This window comes from Scyliorhinus torazame, chromosome 16 (assembly GCF_047496885.1).
Source record: "Scyliorhinus torazame isolate Kashiwa2021f chromosome 16, sScyTor2.1, whole genome shotgun sequence".
Classification (NCBI taxonomy): domain Eukaryota; kingdom Metazoa; phylum Chordata; class Chondrichthyes; order Carcharhiniformes; family Scyliorhinidae; genus Scyliorhinus; species Scyliorhinus torazame.
This window is the reverse complement of record NC_092722.1, coordinates 118,913,835-118,935,777: the sequence shown is the minus strand read 5'-3', so window position 1 is coordinate 118,935,777 and position 21,943 is coordinate 118,913,835. Positions and strand designations below refer to the sequence as shown.

Below are 21,943 nucleotides of genomic sequence, written 5' to 3'. Positions count from 1 at the left end.
GTGCACATAGGCACCAACGATATAGGTAAAAAACGGGACGAGGTCCTACAAGCTGAATTTAGGGAGTTAGGAGCTAAACTAAAAAGTAGGACCTCAAAGGTAGTAATCTCAGGATTGCTACCAGTGCCACGAGCTAGTCAGAGTAGGAATGTCAGGATAGAGAGGATGAATGCGTGGCTCGAGAGATGGTGCAAGAGGGAGGGATTCAAATTCCTGGGACATTGGAATCGGTTCTGGGGGAGGTGGGACCAGTACAAACCGGACGGTCTGCACCTGGGCAGGACTGGAACCGATGTCCTAGGTGGGGTGTTTGCTAGAGCTGTTGGGGAGAGTTTAAACTAATGTGGCAGGGGGATGGGAACCGATGCAGGAAGTTGGAAGGTAGTAAAACAGGGACAGAAACAAAATGCAGTAAGGGGGAAAGTGTAAGGCAGAGAAGCTCTAGTCAAAAATCAAAAAGGGCGACAGTACAAGGTACAGTGACTGAGGGGAGCTCAGTGAATAGGACCAGGAATACCAAAAGGAATAAAACGGGAAGTGAAAACATTAATGGTAAGCGACGCGGCAGGTTGTTACATGAAGATATGGGTTCAACGACAAGGAAAATGAGGAGAAAGGTTAAGAGGAAATATAACTTAGGAGAGGTTACTGATCGAGGTGTTAAGATTCAGAACAGAGGTAAAAAAGCCAACATAAGTGTACTTTACCTGAATGCTCGTAGTATTCGGAATAAGGTAAATGAGTTGATGGCGCAAATCATCGTGAATGACTATGATTTAGTGCCATTACTGAAACATGGTTAAAGGATGGTCATGACTGGGAGTTAAATATCCAAGGGTATCAAACTATTCGGAAGGACAGAGTGGATGGTAAGGGAGGTGGTGTAGCTCTGTTATTTAAGGATGACATCCGGGCAACAGTAAGGGATGACATCGGTGCTATGGAGGATAAGGTTGAATCCATTTGGGTGGAAATCAGGAATAATAAGGCGAAAAAGTCACTGATAGGAGTAATCTATAGGCCACCAAATAGTAACATTATGGTGGGGCAGGCAATAAACAAAGAAATAACTGATGCATGTAGAAATGGCACAGCAGTTATCATGGGGGATTTTAATCTACATGTCGATTGGTTTAACCAGGTCGGTCAAGACAGCCTTGAGGAGGAGTTTATAGAATGTATCCGTGATAGTTTCCTAGAACAGTATGTAATGGAACCTACGAGGGAACAAGCGGTCCTCGATCTGGTCCTGTGTAATGAGACAGGATTGATTCAGGATCTCATAGTTAGGGATCCTCTCGGAAGGAGCTATCACAATATGGTGGAATTTAAAATACAGATGGAGGGTGAGAAGGTAAAATCAAGCACTAGTGTTTTGTGCTTAAACAAAGGAAATTACAATGGGATGAGAGAAGAACTAGCTAAGGTAGACTGGGAGCAAGGACTTTATGGTGAAACAGTTGAGGAACAGTGGAGAACCTTCCAAGTGATTTTTCACAGTGCTCAGCAAAGGTTTATACCAACAAAAAGGAAGGACGGTAAAAAGAGGGAAAATCGACCGTGGATATCTAAGGAAATAAGGGAGAGTATCAAATTGAAGGAAAAAACATACAAAGTAGCAAAGATCAGTGGGAGACTAGAGGACTGGGAAATCTTTAGGGGGCATCAGAAAGCTACTAAAAAAGCTATAAAGAAGAGGAAGATAGATTATGAGAGTAAACTTGCTCAGAATATAAAAACAGATAGTAAAAGTTTCTATAAATACATAAAACAAAAAAGAGTGGCGAAGGTAAATATTGGCCCTATAGAGGATGAGAAGGGAGATTTAATAATGGGAGATCAGGAAATGGCTGAGGAAATGAACAGGTTTTTTGGGTCGGTCTTCACAGTGGAAGACACAAATAACATGCCAGTGACTGATGGAAATGAGGGTATGACAGGTGAGGACCTTGAGAGGATTGTTATCACCAAGGAGGTAGTGATGGGCAAGCTAATGGGGCTAAAGATAGACAAGTCTCCTGGACCTGATGGAATGCACCCCAGAGTGCTAAAAGAGATGGCTAGGGAAATTGCAAATGCACTAGTGATAATTGACCAAAATTCACTATACTCTGGGGTGGTCCCGGCGGATTGGAAATTTGCAAACGTGACACCACTGTTTCAAAAAGGAGGTAGGCAGAAAGCGGGTAATTATAGGCCAGTGAGCTTAACTTCGGTAGTAGGGAAGATGCTGGAATCTATCATCAAGGAAGAAATAGCGAGGCATCTGGATGGAAATTGTCCCATTGGGCAGACGCAGCATGGGTTCATAAAGGGCAGGTCGTGCCTAACTAATTTAGTGGAATTTTTTGAGAACATTAACAGTGCGGTAGATAACGGGGAGCCAATGGATGTGGTATATCTGGATTTCCAGAAAGCCTTTGACAAGGTGCCACACAAAAGGTTGCTGCATAAGATAAAGATGCATGGCATTAAGGGGAAAGTAGTAGCATGGATAGAGGATTGGTTAATTAATAGAAAGCAAAGAGTGGGGATTAATGGGTGTTTCTCTGGTTGGCAATCAGTAGCTAGTGGTGTCCCTCAGGGATCAGTGTTGGGCCCACAACTGTTCACAATTTACATAGATGATTTGGAGTTGGGGACCAAGGGCAATGTGTCCAAGTTTGCAGACGATACTAAGATAAGTGGTAAAGCAAAAAGTGCAGAGGATACTGGAAGTCTGCAGAGGGATTTGGATAGGCTAAGTGGATGGGCTAGGGTCTGGCAGATGGAATACAATGTTGACAAATGTGAGGTTATCCATTTTGGCAGGAATAACAGCAAAAGGGATTATTATTTAAATGATAAAATATTAAAGCATGCTGCTGTGCAGAGAGACCTGAGTGTGCTACTGCATGAGTCGCAAAAAGTTGGTTTACAGGTGATTAAGAAGGCAAATGGAATTTTGTCCTTCATTGCTAGAGGGATGCAGTTTAAGACAAGGGAGGTTATACTGCAATTGTATAAGGTGTTAGTGAGGCCACATCTGGAGAATTGTGTTCAGTTTTAGTCTCCTTACTTGAGAAAGGACGTACTGGCACTGGAGGGTGTGCAGAGGAGATTCACTAGGTTAATCCCAGAGCTGAAGGGGTTGGATTACGAGGAGAGGTTGAGTAGACTGGGACTGTACTCGTTGGAATTTAGAAGGTTGAGAGGGGATCTTGTAGAAACATATAAGATTATGAAGGGAACAGATAGGATAGATGCGGGCAGATTGTTTCCACTGGCGGGTGAAAGCAGAACTAGGGGGCATAGCCTCAAAATAAGGGGAAGTAGATTTAGGACTGAGTTTAGGAGGAACTTCTTCACCCAAAGGGTTGTGAATCTATGGAATTCCTTGCCCAGTGAAGCAGTAGAGGCTCCTTCATTAAATGTTTTTAAGATAAAGATGGATAGTATTTTGAAGAATAAAGGGATTAAGGGTTATGGTGTTTGGGCTGGAAAGTGGAGCTGAGTCCACAAAAGATCAGCCATGATCTCATTGAAAGGCTCTCACTGTCCACCATATCCAATCCTCTGATCATCTTGTATGTCTCAATTAAGTCACCTCTTAACCTTCTTCTCTGTAACGAAAACAGCCTCAAGTCCCTCAGCCTTTCCTCATAAGATCTTCCCTCCATACCAGGCAGCATTCTGGTAAATCTCCTCTGCACCCTTTCCAATGCTTCCACATCCTTCCTATAATGCAGTGACCAGAATTGCACGCAATACTCCAAATGCAGCTGCACCAGAGTTTTGTATAACTGCTACATGACCTCATGGCTCCGAAACTCAATCCCTCTACCAATAAAAGCTAACACACCATACGCCTTCTTAACAACCCTCTCAACCTGAGTGGCAACTTTCAGGGATATATGGACATGGACACCGAGATCTCTCTGCTCATCCCCTCTGCCAAGAATCTTACCATTAGCCCAGTACTCTGTCTTCCAAAATGAATCACGTCACACTTTTCTGCATTAAACTCCATTTGCCACCTCTCAGCCCAGCGCTGCAGCTTATCTATGTCCCTCTGTAACTTGTAACATCCTTCCGCATTGTCCACAACTCCACCGACTCACCCATCCTTCTACGCCCTCCTCCAGGTCATTTATAAAAATGACAAACAGCAGTGGCCCCAAAACAGATCCTTGTGGTACACCACGAGTAACTGGACTCCAGTCTGAACACTTCCCATCAACCACCACCCTTTGTCTTCTTCCAGCTAGCCAATTTCTGATCCAAACTGCTAAATCTCCCTGAATCCCATGCTTCTGTATTTTCTGCAGTAGCCTACCGTGGGGAACCTTATCACACGCTTTACTGGAGTCCATGTACACCACATCAACTGCCTGGTGCCTCATCCACCTGTTTGGTCACCTTCTCAAAGAACTCAATAAGGTTTGTGAGGCACGACTTACCCTTCACGAAACCGTGTTGACTATCTCTAATCAAATTATTCCTTTCCAGATGATTATACACCTTATCTCTTATAAACCTTTCCAAGATTTTGCCCACAACAGAAGTAAGGCTCACTGGTCTATAGTTACCGGGGTTGTCTCTACTCCCCTTCTTGAACAAGGGGACAACATTTGCTGTCCTCCAGTCTTCTAGCACTATTCCTGTTGCCAAAGATGACTTAAAGATCAAAGCCAAAGGTTCAGCAATCTCCTCCCTAGCTTCCCAAAGAATCCTAGGATAAATCCCATCCGGCCCAGGGGACTTATCTATTTTCACACTTTCCAGAATTGCTAACACCTCCTCCTTATGAACCTCAAGCCCTTCTAGTCTAGTAGCCTGAATCTCAGTATTCTCCTCGACAACATTGTCTTTTTCCTGTGTGAATACTGACGAAAAATATTCATTTAGCACCTCTCCTATCTCCTCGGTCTCCAAGCACAACTTCCCACTACTCTCCTTGACTGGCCCTACTCTTACCCTAGTCATTCTTTTATTCCTGACATATCTATAGAAAGCTTTAGGGTTATCCTTGATCCTACCGGCCAAAGACTTCTCATGTCCCCTCCTGGCTCTTCTTAGCTCTCTCTTTAGGTCGTTCCTAGCTAACTTGTAACTCTCGAGCGCCCTTACTGAACCTTAATGTTTCATCTTTATGTAAGCCTCCTTCTTCCTCTTGACAAGTTTTTCGACTGCCTTAGTAAACCACGGTTCCCTTGCTCGACCACTTCCTCCCTGCCTTACAGGCACATACTTATCAAGGACACGCAGTAGCTGTTCCTTGAACAAGCTCCACTTTTCCATTGTGCCCATCCCTGCAGTTTTCCTCTCCATCCGATGCATCCTAAGTCTAGCCTTATCGCATCATAATTGCCTTTCCTCCAGATATAACTCTTGCCCTGCGGTATATACCTATCCCTTTCCATCACCAAAGTAAACGTAATCGAATTGTGGTCACTATCACCAAAGTGCTCAACTACCTCCAAATCTAACACCTGCCCTGGTTCATTACCCAGTACCAAATCCAATACGGCCTCGCCTCTCGTTGGCCTATCTACATACTGTGTCAGGAAACCCTCCTGCACACATTGGACAAAAACGGACCCATCTAAAGTACTCGAACTATAGCGTTTCCAGTCAATATTTGGAAAGTTAAAGTCCCCCATAACAACTACCCAGCAGTGACACAAAGACAGGTCAAGGAGGAAATAGCGAGGGTGACATTCAGGATGGGCCAATCACAGGCTGACATCATTACCGTGGAGATGGGGCAAGCATTCTGACAGTTTGAAAAATGTCAAGACGAAAACCAATTTTTGTCGTCTTCAGCAGCTGGCAGGGATGTGATGCTACTTTAGGCTGGTGCCAGGGATGCCTTTAGAGTGCCCGAACATTGGGTGTTCGCAATGCTGTTCTGGCATGGGAAGGTTACCACTTACATTGGATCTCAGTGACCCCGTTAAAACTGGTAACAGGATGTCGTATTTCACTCCTCTGGAGTCCAGGAAAAATTCATTTTCTGCAGCAAAAAACACTCCACAAAGAGAAACCGAAATCCTTGGAAAATTGTGGTTCCATGAAAAGAAAACAAGATTATGCGTTTGCAGAGCTCATTTCACAACCTCGACCTCCCAAAATGCTTTCCAGTCAATGAAGTACTTTCTGAAGTGTGAACAACTGTTACAGAATGGCAAGCAGTATGCATAAAGCAAGCTTCCACAAACTGCAATGAGATAATGGCAAGATGATCGCTTTTAATGATGTTGTTTGGAAGATAAATGTCAGCCATAGGAGGCCAGTAAAACTACACTGCTCGCCTGTGAACATTGCAGTAGAATATTTCACACGTAGTTGAAAAGATAGATGGACTCTTAGCTTGACATGTTCTTTATAAGGCAGCTCTTTTGAAAGTGCTGCACTCCTTCAATACTGCATAAGAGTGTCAGCCTGAGTTAAGTCCTCTCGTATCAAGTGTGAGCTTATGTCAGTCATTGGAAAGCTATAGGATATGCTTCTGTTATTTTACAGAAGGCTGCCTGCTGTGGACAAAGTCCTCAGAAACTTCAACGAAAGATCAGGTTAAAATGTGGCAGGTGCTCTCTCACCCGACAGTCAAATATAATCTTCCTGAATCATCGTCTTTACTACTGAAAACATTTAGTTTAATCTGATTGAAGGTCATAGAGAGTGGTTGAAATCAATGTCGCAAAAAGCACAGCAGCATTTCATGTGAAGGTTTGTGTTTATTGGAGAGAATCACAAAGGTATATAAAGGTGAGGTTGGTATTGTACTAATTCCAAAATATTATTAACATTTGCTTTATGTTCAACATAATGTTCAAAGCTAACAGTTATTAAACTGTGGCTGCATGGTTTAAACACTTCAGTTGGGGGATGTTGTTCTCTTCAAAGTACATGAAGTATTGGTGGAGGATAATCTCATTTATTTACACACTAGCAATAAAGCAGAAAGAATAATAAAATTTTTTTTACATGAATTCACAGACATTGCTGGTATTGGAATAATTTATTCACTCAACTCATTCATCAGTTTCATATTAATTATGTTTACTGCCCTTGACCATTTTTAATTTGAGGCATTCCCTGGAAAGAGATTAACATGGCATAACTTGGCTAATTTTTTTTACATTAAATATCTTCGGCAAAAACTCTCCATCGGTTATCGAAGTTGCCGATTAGGGCAGCATGGTGGCGCAGTGGATAGCACTGCTGCCTCACGGTGCCGAGGTCCCAGGTTCGATCCCGGCTCTGGTTCACTGTCCGTGTGGTGTTTGCACATTCTCCCCGTGTTTGCATGAGTTTCGCCCCAACAACCCAAAGATGTGCAGGGTAGGTGGATTGGCCACGCTAAATTGCCCCTTAATTGGAAAAAATGAATTGGGTACGCTAAATTGAAAAAAAAAATCAAAGTTGCCGATGAGGCGAAGAATCCAGCGTAGTAAAGAAAACGGGATTGGCGTTTCGGATGCTCCGGCCCCCTGCTGGCATCGGGATCGACGTGACAAGACATACTTGCATCCACTTGTCAGGCCGAGCACCATATTCTCCGGGCCTACGTGATTACCCGCTCCTCTGGGCCGGGAATCACGCGGGCAAGAATTACTATTGGTCCTGACAAATATGACCCTGACGCGGTGGACCTCGCAGTGGGCCAAGGGGGTAACTGTTTAAGGGGGTTGCCTCCAAAGTCCATCCGAGGGCCACCCTCTGTGGTGATATACATCACTGTAAGTACACAAAGGGTTAATGTGCATACACTACATCTAGCTAGATACTGGAGGGAACACCAGAGGCATGACACACAGGCAGTCAACCAATAGGTCAGTAAGAAACGACATGACCAATGGGCAGTCACGATACACACAGAGATGACACTACCACAGGAGGGCATTATACCAACCCATATAAAAGGACACATCACACATGCTCAGTCTCTTTCCAGTGGAGACACTCCGTGAGTACACAGGGTTGATTGAAACACATCACTCCCACCACGTGGATTGTAGCAGACTGGTTCCTCAGTCTGAATAGCTATGGAAGAATTAACAGTAGCGTCAAATCCAAGTAGGAGAATTGTTAATAGTTTAATAAACGTGTTAAAGCTATCTCCAAGTCTGAATCTCCTTTGTCAGAGTGCACATCAAGGAAGCAGCTTATGCTACGTCAAGAGCATAACAAAACGTGGTTCCAGGACTGAAATGTTTCAATCCATATAGTTAAAAATCAGCAAACAGTGACTGCCAGCAACAGCAGCCAGGCAAGATGATGTTCGAGATTCCAGTCCCACAGCAGTTCAGGTACCAAGGCAATCTCAGTGAAAACTGGCGTTGGTTCAGGCAGAGATTCGAGATCTACCTGGTAGCGTCCGACCTAGATAGCGTGGCGGATGCAGAGGAAATAAAGCTTCTACCATCGCAGGTCCAGAAGCAGCTGAAATCTTCCAGACCTTCAAATACTCAATGTGGCAAAACAAGAGCGATTTCCAGGCAGTCCTGGACAAATTCCAAGAATTCTGCGAGGAACATACAAGAAGAAAAGATGAAAGAGGCGCATAAACTCACCGCAAGGTAGGCTTGCAACAACGAACGGCAGTTTTGAATTGCAGCCATCTTGGAAAAGGTGCTGCACATGCGCAGTTGTGCGAAGAGCACACAGAACGGGAAGGTCCGTTTGCGCATGCGCAATTGAGCACAAGGCCAAAAGTAAAGGAACAGCGATCTGCGCATGAGCAATCGCTTCCTAAGCAGTACATCACATGCCTCATGACGTCCAAGGCCCCGGACCACACCCACTTAAAGGGGAAATGTCCCAAAACACACAAAAAAAGTTTAAAGCCTCAAAACCAGATTCTTTCACCTGGAACAACAGCACAATGCCTGAAATTCAACCAGTAACTGAAAGTAACCTCCCCAGAACCCTGCAACAAGCAGTTAGCACCGCCCAAAGAGATGATACAGTCCATGAAGATTATGACTCAGACCTTGAATTCTTCTTTGGACATCGCAAGCCCAATGCCAGCTCCGACACAAAACGTGATGATATGGTCCTAGAAGACAACGACTCAGACGAAGCTTTCAACTTGGGAGGCTACCTCAGTACCAAATCCGAACCGCAACTAGACGTGTTGCACATTGACGACCCCGACAACGAGTTCTTCGGATTGGGAAATCTTCAGACCAGCATATACGACATCCCGCCTCGTGAGTGCAGGATTATGCTGCGGCCTGACACCTATAGACAGAGAGTGGTACAAGCCCACAGAGAGCGGCCTGCTGCCACACACAGAGTGGTCCACGCACCGCAAAGGGTCCCCGACTCCACACAGAGAGTGGTCCACGCACCACAAAGGTCCCCAGCCTCCACACACAAAGCGATGAAAGACTCCACAGCGAGCTCGTGGACAGACTCCACGATAGAAGCAACGCAAGACTCCACAGCGCAGTCCTTGCATGAACAAGAAGTGATGACAGCTTCCACAGAGAGACCAATGCATGATTCCACACAAGGAACGCTGCAAGACTCCACAGAGGGAGTGACACAATCCTCCACAGCGTGCTCGTGGACAGCCTCCACGATAGAAGCAATGCAAGACTCGCATGAACAAGACCATGAGGGTCTAGCAACCTCCTCTGAGCAACCAGCAGCAGACAATGCAAGTCTGCCATGCTCAAGTGTACAACAAGCAGACTATGACAGTCCACCCAGATTACTTGAGCAACCAGAAGAAGACTCTGACGGTCTACCCAACTCAAGTGAAAGACAAGAAGACACTGAGGCTCTACCCACTGTATGTGCGACAAGTGACGACAGCATCCCACTTCCCATAACAGGGGCCCACCGATCCGCGGGCGGGCCTGTGCCGTGGGGGCACTCTTTTCCTTCTGCCTTCGCCACGGTCTCCACCATGGCGGAGGCGGAAGAGACTCCCTCCACTGCGCATGCGCAGGAATGCCGTCAGCGCCCGCTGACACTCGCGCGCATTCGCCGCCCGGAGATGTCATTTCCACGCCAGCTGGCGGGGCACCAAAGGCCTTTTCCGCCAGCTGGATTCGTCCGGCGCCGGCCTAGCCCCTTAAGGTTGGGGCTCGGCCCCCAAAGATGCGGAGCATTCTGCACCTTTGGGGCGGCGCGATGCCCGACTGATTTGCACCGTTTTGGGCGCCAGTCGGCGGACATCGCGCCGTTTCCGGAGAATTTTGGGGCCCAGGCGGGGGGTCGGAGAATCTCGCCCCTCATGTGCAACGTGACAGACCTCAGCTAGAATGTGCAGAGGCACTCGACAATCACAGTGAGACTACTGGTGACTCCGGTGACACCACGTTACTTCAAACCTCATTCGCTCGAGCTTTTCCACAAGCAAATGCATTCCTGAATGTTTTGACTCCGGACGTGGAGCATCAAGAAACCTCAGAAGATGCAAGTGAACCTGAAATGACTCCGGATGGGGAGCATCGACAAACCAAAACTGACTTGGGTGAAACAGACCAGGGGCGTCATTCTCCGCCGGCGGGAGTCTCCGTTTTGCCGGCGCCCGGGGGTTTCCCGACGGCGTGGGGCTGCCCCACAATGGGAAACCCCATTGACCGGCCGGCGTTACGGAGACTCCCGCCGGCCGGTCAGCGCAGAAATGTGGCGGGGCGGGTAGGAGAATTTCGCCCCAGAGTCCAGACGGGAAGCATCGACAAGCCAAAGCTGATTCAAGTAAGCCGGACATGACTCCAGACGGGGAGCGCCGCAAACTCAGTGACGGCACGCCGGCCTCTCTGAAGGAGGACCTCCTTTCCTCCGCTGCCCTGCAAGATCGATCCGCCATCTTCTTGCGGGAGGACGGCAACCGCACATGCGCGGGTTGGCGCTGGCCAATCCGCGCATGCGCGGGTGATGTCATTTACGTGGCGCGCGTAAATGACGCGCGCCGCTCCTAGCGTCCCCCCCCGGGGGCGGGAGAATGGGGGGCTGGGAACGGCCTCCGAGGCCGGAGTGAAACACTCCGGCATCGGGACATGGGGCGTCATTCTCCGACCCCCCAGCGGGTCGGAGAATGGCCGTTGGCCGCCGTGAATTCCGCCCCTGCCGCCCGCCGAAGTCTCCGAAGGGAGAAAAGTCGGCGGGGCGTCAATGGCGCCGCAGACCTCGGAGAATGGCACGGGTGGGCGCAAGACAATCGATTTTGGGCCTGCCGATATTCTCCCGTCCGGATGGGCCGAAGTCCCGTCAACGTGATGACGGGTCACGTCGGCGTAAATCAAACCTCCTTTTAATCGGCATCAACCTGTGCTCAAGGTTTACGCCGACCAGCGTGGAGGTGGGTGACGGCCTGGGGGGTTGGCCGCTGGGCAGGCGATGGCGTGGCCGCAGTCTGAATGTGTGGGGGAGAGGTGTGTCTAGGGTTGTGTGTGTGTGTGTGTGCGGCGGGGGGGTGGTTAGAGTGGGCTGGGCTCCGGGGGTGTGCCGGGAGGGGGGTTGCGTGCCGGGGAGGGAGGATGGGGGGTCCGTGCAGGGGAGGGGGGATGGGGGGGTCCGTGCCGGGGAGGGAGGATGGGGGGGGTCCGTGCCGGGGAGGGAGGATGGGGGGGTCCGTGCCGGGGAGGGAGGATGGGGGGTCCGTGCTGGGGATGGGGGGACGGGGTCCATGCCGGGGAGGAGGATGGGGGGGGTCCGTGCCGGGGAGGAGGATGGGGGGGGTCCGTGCCGGGGAGGGAGGATGGGGGGACGGGGTCCGTGCCGGGGAGGGAGGATGGGGGTGTCCGTGCCGGGGAGGGGGGGTGCGAGGGCAAGTGAGGTGGTCCACCTGGCCAGGTGCCAGCCTCCAACAGTTGGACCCATGCGGTCCATGCCACCTGGCTGGGGGGAGGAGGATGGGGGGGGTCCGTGCCGGGGAGGAGGATGGGGGGGGTCCGTGCCGGGGAGGGAGGATGGGGGGACGGGGTCCGTGCCGGGGAGGGAGGATGGGGGTGTCCGTGCCGGGGAGGGGGGGTGCGAGGGCAAGTGAGGTGGTCCACCTGGCCAGGTGCCAGCCTCCAACAGTTGGACCCATGCGGTCCATGCCACCTGGCTGGGGGGAGGAGGGGGTATGGGCAATGATGACATGTCGTCGTTCCCCCCCCCCACCCACCCACCCACCCCCCAACCAGGCCGTCATGTTTTCCGATCAGCCAACGATGTTGGCCGCCGTGGCGGCAGCCGCTAATGTCCATGTTGCCCTGGATGAGGAGGAGGAGGAGGAGCGTGCCAGAGAGGCGGCGCAGGCTGCCGCAGAGGGGCAGGCGGCAGCCGCCCAGGCTGGAGGGACACCTGACCGACAGGACGAGGAGAGGGAGGAGGACGTCGCGGCCCCACGGCAACGCAGGTACCCGAGGGCGCTCCCTGTGTACCGGCCCCGGCAGTCATACCAGGACCTCACGGACCGGGAATGCAGGAGGAGACTCCGGATGAGGCGGGAAACCGTGGCACACATCTGCCACCTGCTGGCACACCTATCACCGCGTGGCACTGGCGGGGGACACCCTCTCCCCGTGTCCGTCAAGGTTACGGTGGCCCTGAACCTTTATGCAACGGGGTCATTCCAGGCACCGAGTAGGGATCTGTCCGGCATATCGCAGACATCGGTGCATCGGTGCATCCGGGCAGTGACAGACGCCCTATATGCCATGGCGCACCGCTACATCCGCTTCCCTGTGGACCGGGCCAGCCAAGATTCCCGGGCCGTGGGCTTCCCTGCCGTGGCCGGGTTCCCCATGGTCCAGGGCGCAATCGATGGGATGCACGTCGCCGTGCGGCCACCTGCAGATAACAGGGCCGTGTTCACCAATAGGAAGGGGACCTATTCGATGAACATACAGGTGGTCTGCGACCACCGCATGATGACCCTGCACGTCTGCGCCCGTTACCCGGGCAGTATACACGACTTGTTGTCACGGTCATACATCCCCGGCATGTACAAGGGATGCCATCCCCGGCTGAGGGGCTGGTTGCTGAGCGACAGGGGCTACCCATTGCGATCGTGGCTGATGACGCCTATACGGAGGCCACGCAATGAGGCGGAGAACCGCTACAATGATGCCCATGTAGCGACAAGGGGAGTGATAGAGAGGTGCTTTGGCGTGCTGAAGATGCGTTTCAGGTGCCTGCATCTCTCTAGGGGCGCCCTCCAGTATCGGTCAAATAGGGTCGGCCGCATCATTGTAGTGTGCTGCGCCTGCACAACATAGCCCAGCAGAGGGGCGATGTGCCGCAGGCAGAGGACGGCGGAGTGGAGGAGCAGCAGGAAGAGGCACAGTCCTCCCCAGATGAGGGGGATGGGGGCAATGGTCAGGGCAGACGGGCTAGACATGGGCGGGTGGCTGTCCACCGCTACCGGCTGGGCCAGCGGGCACGGGGCAGGCTGATAGACGCCCGCTTCACTGACTAGATGGGCGTGGGAATCGGGTAGTATGGCCACAGACCGCACACCATGGCAACAGCCAACCACCCACACCCCGCACCCATCCACTTACCCAGCACCCTCACCCCCCTCCCCAACCCCACCCAGCCCACCCGCATGCACACCCCCCCCCCCATTGCCGATCCACCTACGGCACAACGGCCGGGCTCACACAGTTGCCGGTGGACCCGTGTCTATTGCGGACCATGGAGGATGATGACAACCCGTTCTGCAATGAGCTCCTGGCTCCACATCGTTGGACGATGTCTGACCCATGGCCACAGTACCACCATCCACCCGGACCATCCCTGCATGCGGCTGTGACACTGCAGCGCACGGTCCCGTCCTCTGCCCAGGGGGATGTTGTTGGCGGCCCAGGGGGAAGGGGGCAGACTCACCTGGGGCTGAGGTAAGACCACCCCTCACACACACACTTGCGCTCAACGTACATGACACCCACGCACGCTTTGGACAGAGCACAAAGGCAGCTTCTGTAGGTGTAACATTGACTTTAATAACGAAAGGAGATCATGCACGTGCCCTAGCCCCTAAAACTCATCTGTGCCCTGCACCCGTGCCAAATTACTCAGTGTCTAATTGTTTGGCCTTACGGGCCCTTTGACTACGCCTAGGTGGTTCCCCAGACGGTACAGCAAACTGGAGGTGGACTCCTGTGATTCCTGCCCTCTGACACGGGATCCCTTTGGTGGCCGTTTCCTGGGGCGTCCTGGCCTAGATGGGCCAGGCTGCGGCCCGGGCGACTGGGATGGCGAGCTGCCAGCCTGTCCTGCCCGTTGCCCACCCGATGCACCTGAGACGGAAGGGGGGGTGCCCGAGGTGTCGCGGTGTTCCGGGACCTCCCCTACAATGGGACCCGGAACGGACCACAGCACCTCCTCCTCTCTCGGGGTGCCCAATGGACCCCAGGCCTCTACATGGGTGGGGGATGCGAACGGACTGGCCATCCGACGCCTCCCCGATATCTGGCACTGCCAGTCCTGGAGGCCCGTGCTGGTATCGACGGGTCTGCAGGTTTGCAGCCATAGAGCTCAGGGGGTTGGCAATCCCTGTCTGTGACTGTGCGACGCCGGCTCGCACATGGGCAATGGCGCCGATGACCTCAGCGATGGCCTGCTGAGACTGGGCCATGGCCTGCTGAGACTGGGCCATGGCCTGCTGAGACTGGGCCATGGCCTGCTGAGACTGGGCCATGGCCTGCTGAGACTGGGCCATGGACTGCTGAGACTGGGCCATGGCCTGCTGAGACTGGGCCATGGCCTGCTGAGACTGGGCCATGGCCTTCAGAGACTGTGCCACGGAGTTGAGCCCCTCTGCCATCTGCCGCTGGCGCTGGCTCATGGCCTCCTGTGAGAGGGCAGCCATGTCCTGGACCACAGACGCCACCTGCACGGAAAGCCCCAGGCCTCGCAAACCGCTCCCCATGTCTGACACCGTCGCACCCATTGCCTCCACCGCGGACGCCACCCGTGCGGTGTCGGCCTGGGTGGCACGCATGACCGGCACCACTGCCAGCTCCTGGACAGGGGTGGACTCCTCCACCTGCGACTGCAGCCGCCGCAAGCTGGCCGTCACCCTCTTCGCTCGTCCCAGGTTCGGTGGTTGCATCGGACCTATGGGTTGGTGTGGTAACTCCAGGAACCCGGGATCCATCTGGGCGGCAGATGTTCGCATGCGCCGGGCTTCCCTCCGACCGCCCGGCCCCTCTGCTGCTCCTACCTCCACCTGCTGTACCGGGACGGCTGGGTTGTGCGCACCAGTGAGTGTGCCAGACGCCACAGTGGCGTTGTGTCGTGCTCTTCGTCCCACTCTGAGTCCATGGCACTTTGGGGTGGCGGTTCGTCTCCGCCCATCCAATCTGTGTCACTGTCCGGTATTTCGTTTTCCTGGGGAGTGCTGTCCCGGGTAGGGGTGTCCTGGGTGGTGGTGTCCTGGGTAGGGGTGTCCTGGGTAGTGGTGTCCTGGGTAGTGGTGTCCTGGCTCGGCTGTGACGGGGGCCTGTGGCTGCCCCTCTCGTCGCTGGGTGACACACGCCTGCGTCGTCGCACCCGCACGAGACGGGGGCTTCGTCTCCCTGTTGCTCCAGGTTTCTCCGTCTCCCATGGTCTCTGAGGGGCATCATGCGGGCGTCGCGTGCCAGAGGGTCCGGGTCTCCGTCTCCCGTGGTCTCCGAGGGGCATCATGCGGGCGGTCTGCATCTGCGGGGATGGGTGCCTCGACGTTTGCTCCTGCGATACACAATGAAGCATGCATGGTTAGACACGCAGGCAATGATCAGGTGATATGGGGAGGGGGGATATGGGGGAGGGGGATATGGGGGAGGAGGGATATGGGGGATGGGGGTTATGGGGGAGGGGGGATATGGCGGATATGGGGGATATGGGGGATGGAGGATATGGGGAATATGGGGGAGGGGGGATAGGGGGGAGGGGGGATAGGGGGGATATGGGGGAGGGGGGAATATCGTGGATATGGGGAGGGGGGATATGGGGGAGGGGGGATATGGGGGATATGGGGGACGGGGGATATGGAGGAGGGGGATATGGGGGAGGGGGGATATGGGGGAGGGTGGACATGGAGGATATGGGGAGGGGGATATGGGCAAGGGGGGATATGGGGGAGGGGGATATGGGGGATATGGCTATCGGGCAGGGGGGGACTCGCCCTGGCTGCCCTGACGAGGTCGTTCACCTTGTGGCACTGGGTGCCTGTCCGTGGTGTCAGGGCCACAGCGCTGATGGCCTCTGCCACCTCCCTCCACAGACGCCGGCTGTGGTGTGGGGCGACTCTGCGGCCGTATCCGGGATACAGGGCCTCCCTCCTCTGCTCCACTGCGTCCAGGAGCGCCTCAATGTCACGGGACTGGAATCTCGGGGCTGAGCGGCGGGCGGCCATCCGGTCGGGTCTCCTGGTCGGATGGCGGGAGCAGCGCGTCTTATGAGCCGTCATGGCGGGAACCACGTGAGCCAGCGCGGATAGCGTCACGTCGCTGCTAGCCCATTCCGGGCCGGAGACTGAGCGACGCTTGGGGCGGCGCGATGCCGGTGGGATTTGCGCCGTTTTTGCCGCCAGTCGGCGGACATCGCGTCGATAATGAAGAATTTTGCCCCAGGGGCGGGATTCTCCGACCCCCTGCGGGTCGGCGAATCGCCGGGGTCGGTGTGAATCCCGCCCCCACCATCCTCCGAATTCTCCGGCCCTCCAAAAATCGCCCCGGCATGAATCATGCCACCCAGCTCGGAGAATGACGGGGACCCGCACGACTCAATGGGCCCCGGGGCCGCCCAAATTCTCCGGCCCGCGATGGGCCGAAGTCCCGCCTGTTTTTTGCCAGTGCCGCCGGCTTAATTGGAATACGTCCTTACCGGCGGGACATGGCGGCGGGAGCGGCCTCCGGGGTCCTCGGGGATCGCGGGGGGATCTGGCCCTGGGAGGTACCCCCACGGTGGCCTGGCCCGCGATTGGGGCCCACCGATCCGTGGGTGGGCCAGTGCCGTGGGGGCACTCTATTCCTCCGCATCGGCCGATGCGGAAACGAACCCTACCGTGCATGCGCCGGGATGATGCCAGCACACGCTGGTGCTCCCACGCATACGCCAACTGCGGAAGCCCTTCGGTGCCGGTTGGCGTGGCGCCAATCCCCTTCCCAGCTGGCCGCCGGGGAGCAAACCACTCATGGGCGGAGTGGTTCCTGAATCCTCCACACCTTTGGGGCGGCCCGATGCCGGAGATGCCACTCCTCGGCGCCGGGATCCCCCACCATGCCAGGTAGGGGAGGATCCCGCCCCAGGAGTCAATTGAAGCTCATTTTCTGATTAAACATCTCTTTTGTTTGTCATCACTGTAAACGCATCTGTTAATTTACAAATTCAAGTGTAATAGACTCATTACAAATACAATACTCTGTAGCACACTTCATAATAAAGATCTAGGCCTGGAATTTTTGGAACTGGTTAATTGGTGATTAAAACTGGAATGTCATTCCATGTTCAGTCACATATGCTAAACATATAAAACTATTGTAATGAGAAATTAGTGGACAATATCAAAAACAATTGGGGCCTAAGGAAAGCACCATAGAGACTGAATAGCCACCCCCAAAAGAATGGGACTAGCCATATAAATACTGCAACGACAAGACCAGGTCAGTGGCTACGAATCCTGCAGCGAATAACTCACCTCCTGACTCCCCAGTGCCTGCCCATCATCTATAAGGCACAAGTCAGGAGTGTAATTAAATACTCTCCACATGCCTGGATGACTGCAGCTCCAACAAAACTCAAGAAGCTCAACACTATCCAGGATTTAGCAGCCCGCTTGATTGCACACCATCTACAAGCATTCACTCCCTCCACCACTGCACAGTGGCAGCAGTGAGCACCAACTGCAAGATGCACTGCAGGAACTCACAAAGGCTCCCTAGATATCACCTCCCAAACCCATGGCCAATACCACCTAGAAAGAGAAGGACAGCAGATGCATGGGAATGCCACCACTTAGAAGTTCCCCTCCAAGTCACATGCTGTCAAGGTGTCAAAACCCTGGACCTCCCTCCTAACAAGCCTGTGGGTGTACCTGCACCACTTGGACTGTAGCCGTTCAAGAAGGCACGTCATAACCACATTCTCAAGGGCATTTAAAAATGGCGCCCTGATCGCTCCCTGCCCTGAGGAGCTCCGCTCGTCGGAGCTCCTCAGTGCAGGATATGCGACTAAGTGTGGCTGCGGTGGGGTGTTTCCAGTGCAGACATGATGGGCCAAATGGCCTCCTTCTGCGCCAGAACAATTCTGTGATACTGTTATTTTGTTTTGTTCCATCGGATATCCTACTTCATCCATGTGTGGAAATGCCAGGGTGCAGATTTCCTTCAAGTCTACAATGATGGCAGATCTTTGGTGAGGCATGACATGTGCCCACCCCTTGTGGAGCCAGAATTTGAGTTATATCCTAGAGTCTTGGTGACCTAAATAATTATTTTGAGCAGCTGTGCTACTTCTGTGGGATTATAAACTTTACAAAATTCTCCTGGAGTTAAAGAATAATCTCCAGAACACTTCTTGGGAGAAATATCATCAAGCTGTTTTTAAACATTGTAGCGTTTGCAATTTCTTTCAATATTTTCATTTAATTTTTGTTGAAATATTGAAGATATGAAAAGTGGCTCCTTGCCCAACAATCGCGAATCTTCCAAATCGGATAATAGAGCCTGTGTTTTTTCCAAATGACATTAGGTGCTCTGGATGGATGAGTCAGGTAACTAACGCCAGGGGTATGGGGGCGGACTGTTTGTTGTCAGGTCATGTGTTGACACCCCGAGGAACCTGTCTAATCGGAGTTGACCACCCTCCAATGTGCAGTGTGGCAGGGTTGGTGGATAGTGGTGTGGGAATTGCAGAAGCTCACCTGAAGGGAGGGAAAAACTGATGTGACCTATCACAGCATTGTCTGCCGACTGATGTTTGAGAGTTTGAAGTGTTTAAATTCCACCTCTTGAAAGAAACTGATCAATCTGCAATCAACTTTGAGTGCAATTGTTTTTAATAGTTTGTTGATTGTTCAATTTTGCCTCCTGGCTGATTAGGGTAGAGTGTCAGATGTGATGGGGAGCTCTTTGCCACAATGGACAGTATAAACACACCGTGAGCTGAATACACAACTGCAGATAGCTGAACCTTCACATTGTCAAAATGCTAAGCCTGAATGAATAGTGGGAGGGTTACTTTGTCTGACGATATATCATAATTGGCAGAGTCAAATTGAAATATTAGGAAGTGTATCTCCAAGTAAGGAATACTGATGTATTTGCAGTCGATTTGCTGCTTTTTTTAATGGATTCAAATGCATTTTCTTCCTTTAAGAAATGGGTTTCTTTTTCATTTGTTGGCTTAACTTTGGTTTCTCCTTTTGTGGTTTGACAGCTCTTGCGAATGTGAAACTCTGGGCCATCGATCGACAATGTTTTCAGACTATAATGATGAGGACAGGACTAATCAAGCATGCAGAGTATATGGAATTTCTAAAGAGGTTTGTTACTTTTGTTGCATTAGTTTCCTCCCTGTTTGAAACAATATTAAAAGTCACTTTCCTCCCATTCCCTGTCTAATACATGACTGCTATTAACCAGCTTGTATCTTTTTGCTTGATCCCTCTGTTTTGTGTGCTGTTCTCTAGAAATGCGGGCTGTTAGATCCTGCCTCTTCATTTGTTTTAATTAGGTGCCTTGCTCATTTGCTTTGCAGTTTGCAGATTGAAAATCTTGTGAAACCCCAAGCATTCTGTGTGGATAACACAGCGAAAAAAGCAACTGCTGTATCTGGCTATTGATAGTTGGGACGATATAAATTATAACTCATTTATTTATCACACTTGAACAACACCAAACAGATGGGAAATTGAACTATGTCCTTTTAAGGTCCAATGGGCACACAGACAAGATTGTATTCTTTCATAATTTGCATATAGATATGAATGCAAGTGATTAATTTATTTTAGGAAACATTTCACTCAGAAGTAATACTGGCAAACTCTGATCAATTAAGGCAGTTTTTAAAAATTGGCCTTTTGAAAATTTGTCCAGCCCGAGACAGAATAGATGTTGGGCTGGATTCTCCGGTCCCACAGCCACATGTTAATAATAATCATTATTAGTGTCACAAGTCAGCTTACATTAACATTGCAATGAAGTTACTGTGAAAATCCTCTTGTCGCCACACTCCGGCGATTGTTCGGGTACACAGAGGGAGAATCAGAATGTTCAATTCACCTCAGTGGCGCGCCGTTTGCTGGCGCTGGGATTCTAGACCCCCGCCGCTTGTCAATGGGATTTCCAGTTAAAATCACCCCACGCTGCCAGGAAACCCGCAGACGGAAAAATTAATTGCGTTGTCATATGAAAGGTCCTTCGATGAGCCACTTTTCCAGGAAGGTCGTAGAGACAAAGCAATTTGCATAAGACAGCAACCTCTGAAAATCAAATCATTTAATCTCCCAAAGTTTGCAAGAAACAATAGTTTTCAAGTGCTCAATATAAAAACGGCACATCAAAATTAATCTTGTTCATGCAACACAAGTCTGAGCTGCAAGGAATTTGCTCGTTGTTTATCTTGGCAAACTGCAATTAGTTTGAATGTCATTTGCGGGAAAAAAGTAGGACTGTGGAAAAGAATGTAATGGGGTGATAAATAGGGCATGAGAATAATCGTGTATCACACAGTAATCTTTCCCTGTGGACTCTTCAAACTTTATGTTTCCTGCACAATTTAGCTTTAGTTGCAGGTTTCAAGATCCTATTATTAATTTGCATGTGAAACAAAAAAAACTCCGATATTTCTCCGCAACATGTGAAGTTAAAAACTCACCACTATTCTTAGAATTCCCCCGAGACCAAAAAGGGCCGACATTCTAAATGGTGAACAGGGATTCTCACTCCCTGACTCCTGTGCAGGCTTAGGTGGGTGCTATTCATGTCAAACTATGTTTTCAAGTTATCCCCCAGTATAACCCATCCCTTCACAGAAGAATTTTACCGACCTACCACTTAGTAGCATCGATATCCTGGCTCCTGCGTTGTTAAGTAAGTAAAGTAGGCTTTGTAATAACCACTGTTTCAGGTTAAAACTTTTAAGTTATTTTATTATATATTTTTTTCTTTTAAAAGATGCAATCACTGCCTTTACAGAAAAGTAAAAAGATCTTGCTTCTGGATCCTTCTGGTTGGTGAAGGACCTTCAGGCCCACCTTGACAATCACTCTTCTTTAGCTTTTGGTCTTCCTCAAATGTATTAGCTGTTCTGCTCGGTTGCTATGCTCTATCTTTCCCATGTGCCGAGCTGTGAGAGCTGACTCTGAGCTGACTCTTGATCCTTCTTTTTTTCTCTGCCTACCGTCTCAGGGTTTATATATCTTTCTAACAGTTATTAAGTTTTTATGACTTTATTGTAAAGTAACTTTTATTTCACTTGGATTATAAAAGGTACCTTTAATCTAAATTTTTCTAACACAACTAAGTATTCATTTTGAGCATGACCTCATCTCATAGCTCTCTGATTACATTGTTTCCTTTGTGATGTTCAGAAATGCTTTGATTTCAAAGGTGTGTTACGTTTGATTCCTGTCATTTCTATAGTTTTATTATTATCAAATTGTGTCCCCACCTCATAATTTTGACTTTGATTTGAGTCTAATTTGTGTTCTCGTAGACACGTTGTCTCCAGCTTTCTTTAATTTACCTGATGTCAGCAGAACTTCACATCTATACATTTGTCACCTAATTCAACTGAACCTCATCCATTCTTTTCCATCTGCTTACTTAACTTCAATGAAGGTGTGAAATATTGCTTTTAGCTTTATACTAAAAATTCAATTGGTGGTGAGTTTAAAAGACTTGCCTCACATTTAAACATTTGTCACCTAATTCAGCTGAAAACCTTATCCATTCTTTTCCATCTGCTTACCTAACTTCAAAAGGAGGTGTGAAACATTGCTTTTAGCTGTATACTAAAATTC

At 50.7% G+C, this 21,943-nt stretch overlaps 1 protein-coding gene across 5 annotated transcripts in view; it reads left to right on the top strand.

Annotated features, from left to right (window-relative positions):
• The window catches only part of LOC140393014 (cGMP-dependent protein kinase 1), a 1,245,261-nt gene that overhangs the window by 753,847 nt on the left and 469,471 nt on the right, over window positions 1-21,943 (top strand). For all 5 annotated transcript variants that reach the window (XM_072478937.1, XM_072478935.1, XM_072478938.1 and 2 more), the window contains exon 4: window positions 19,357-19,462. In XM_072478937.1, the coding sequence (XP_072335038.1) occupies window positions 19,357-19,462 (106 nt within the window). The remainder of the gene's footprint in view (window positions 1-19,356; window positions 19,463-21,943) is intronic.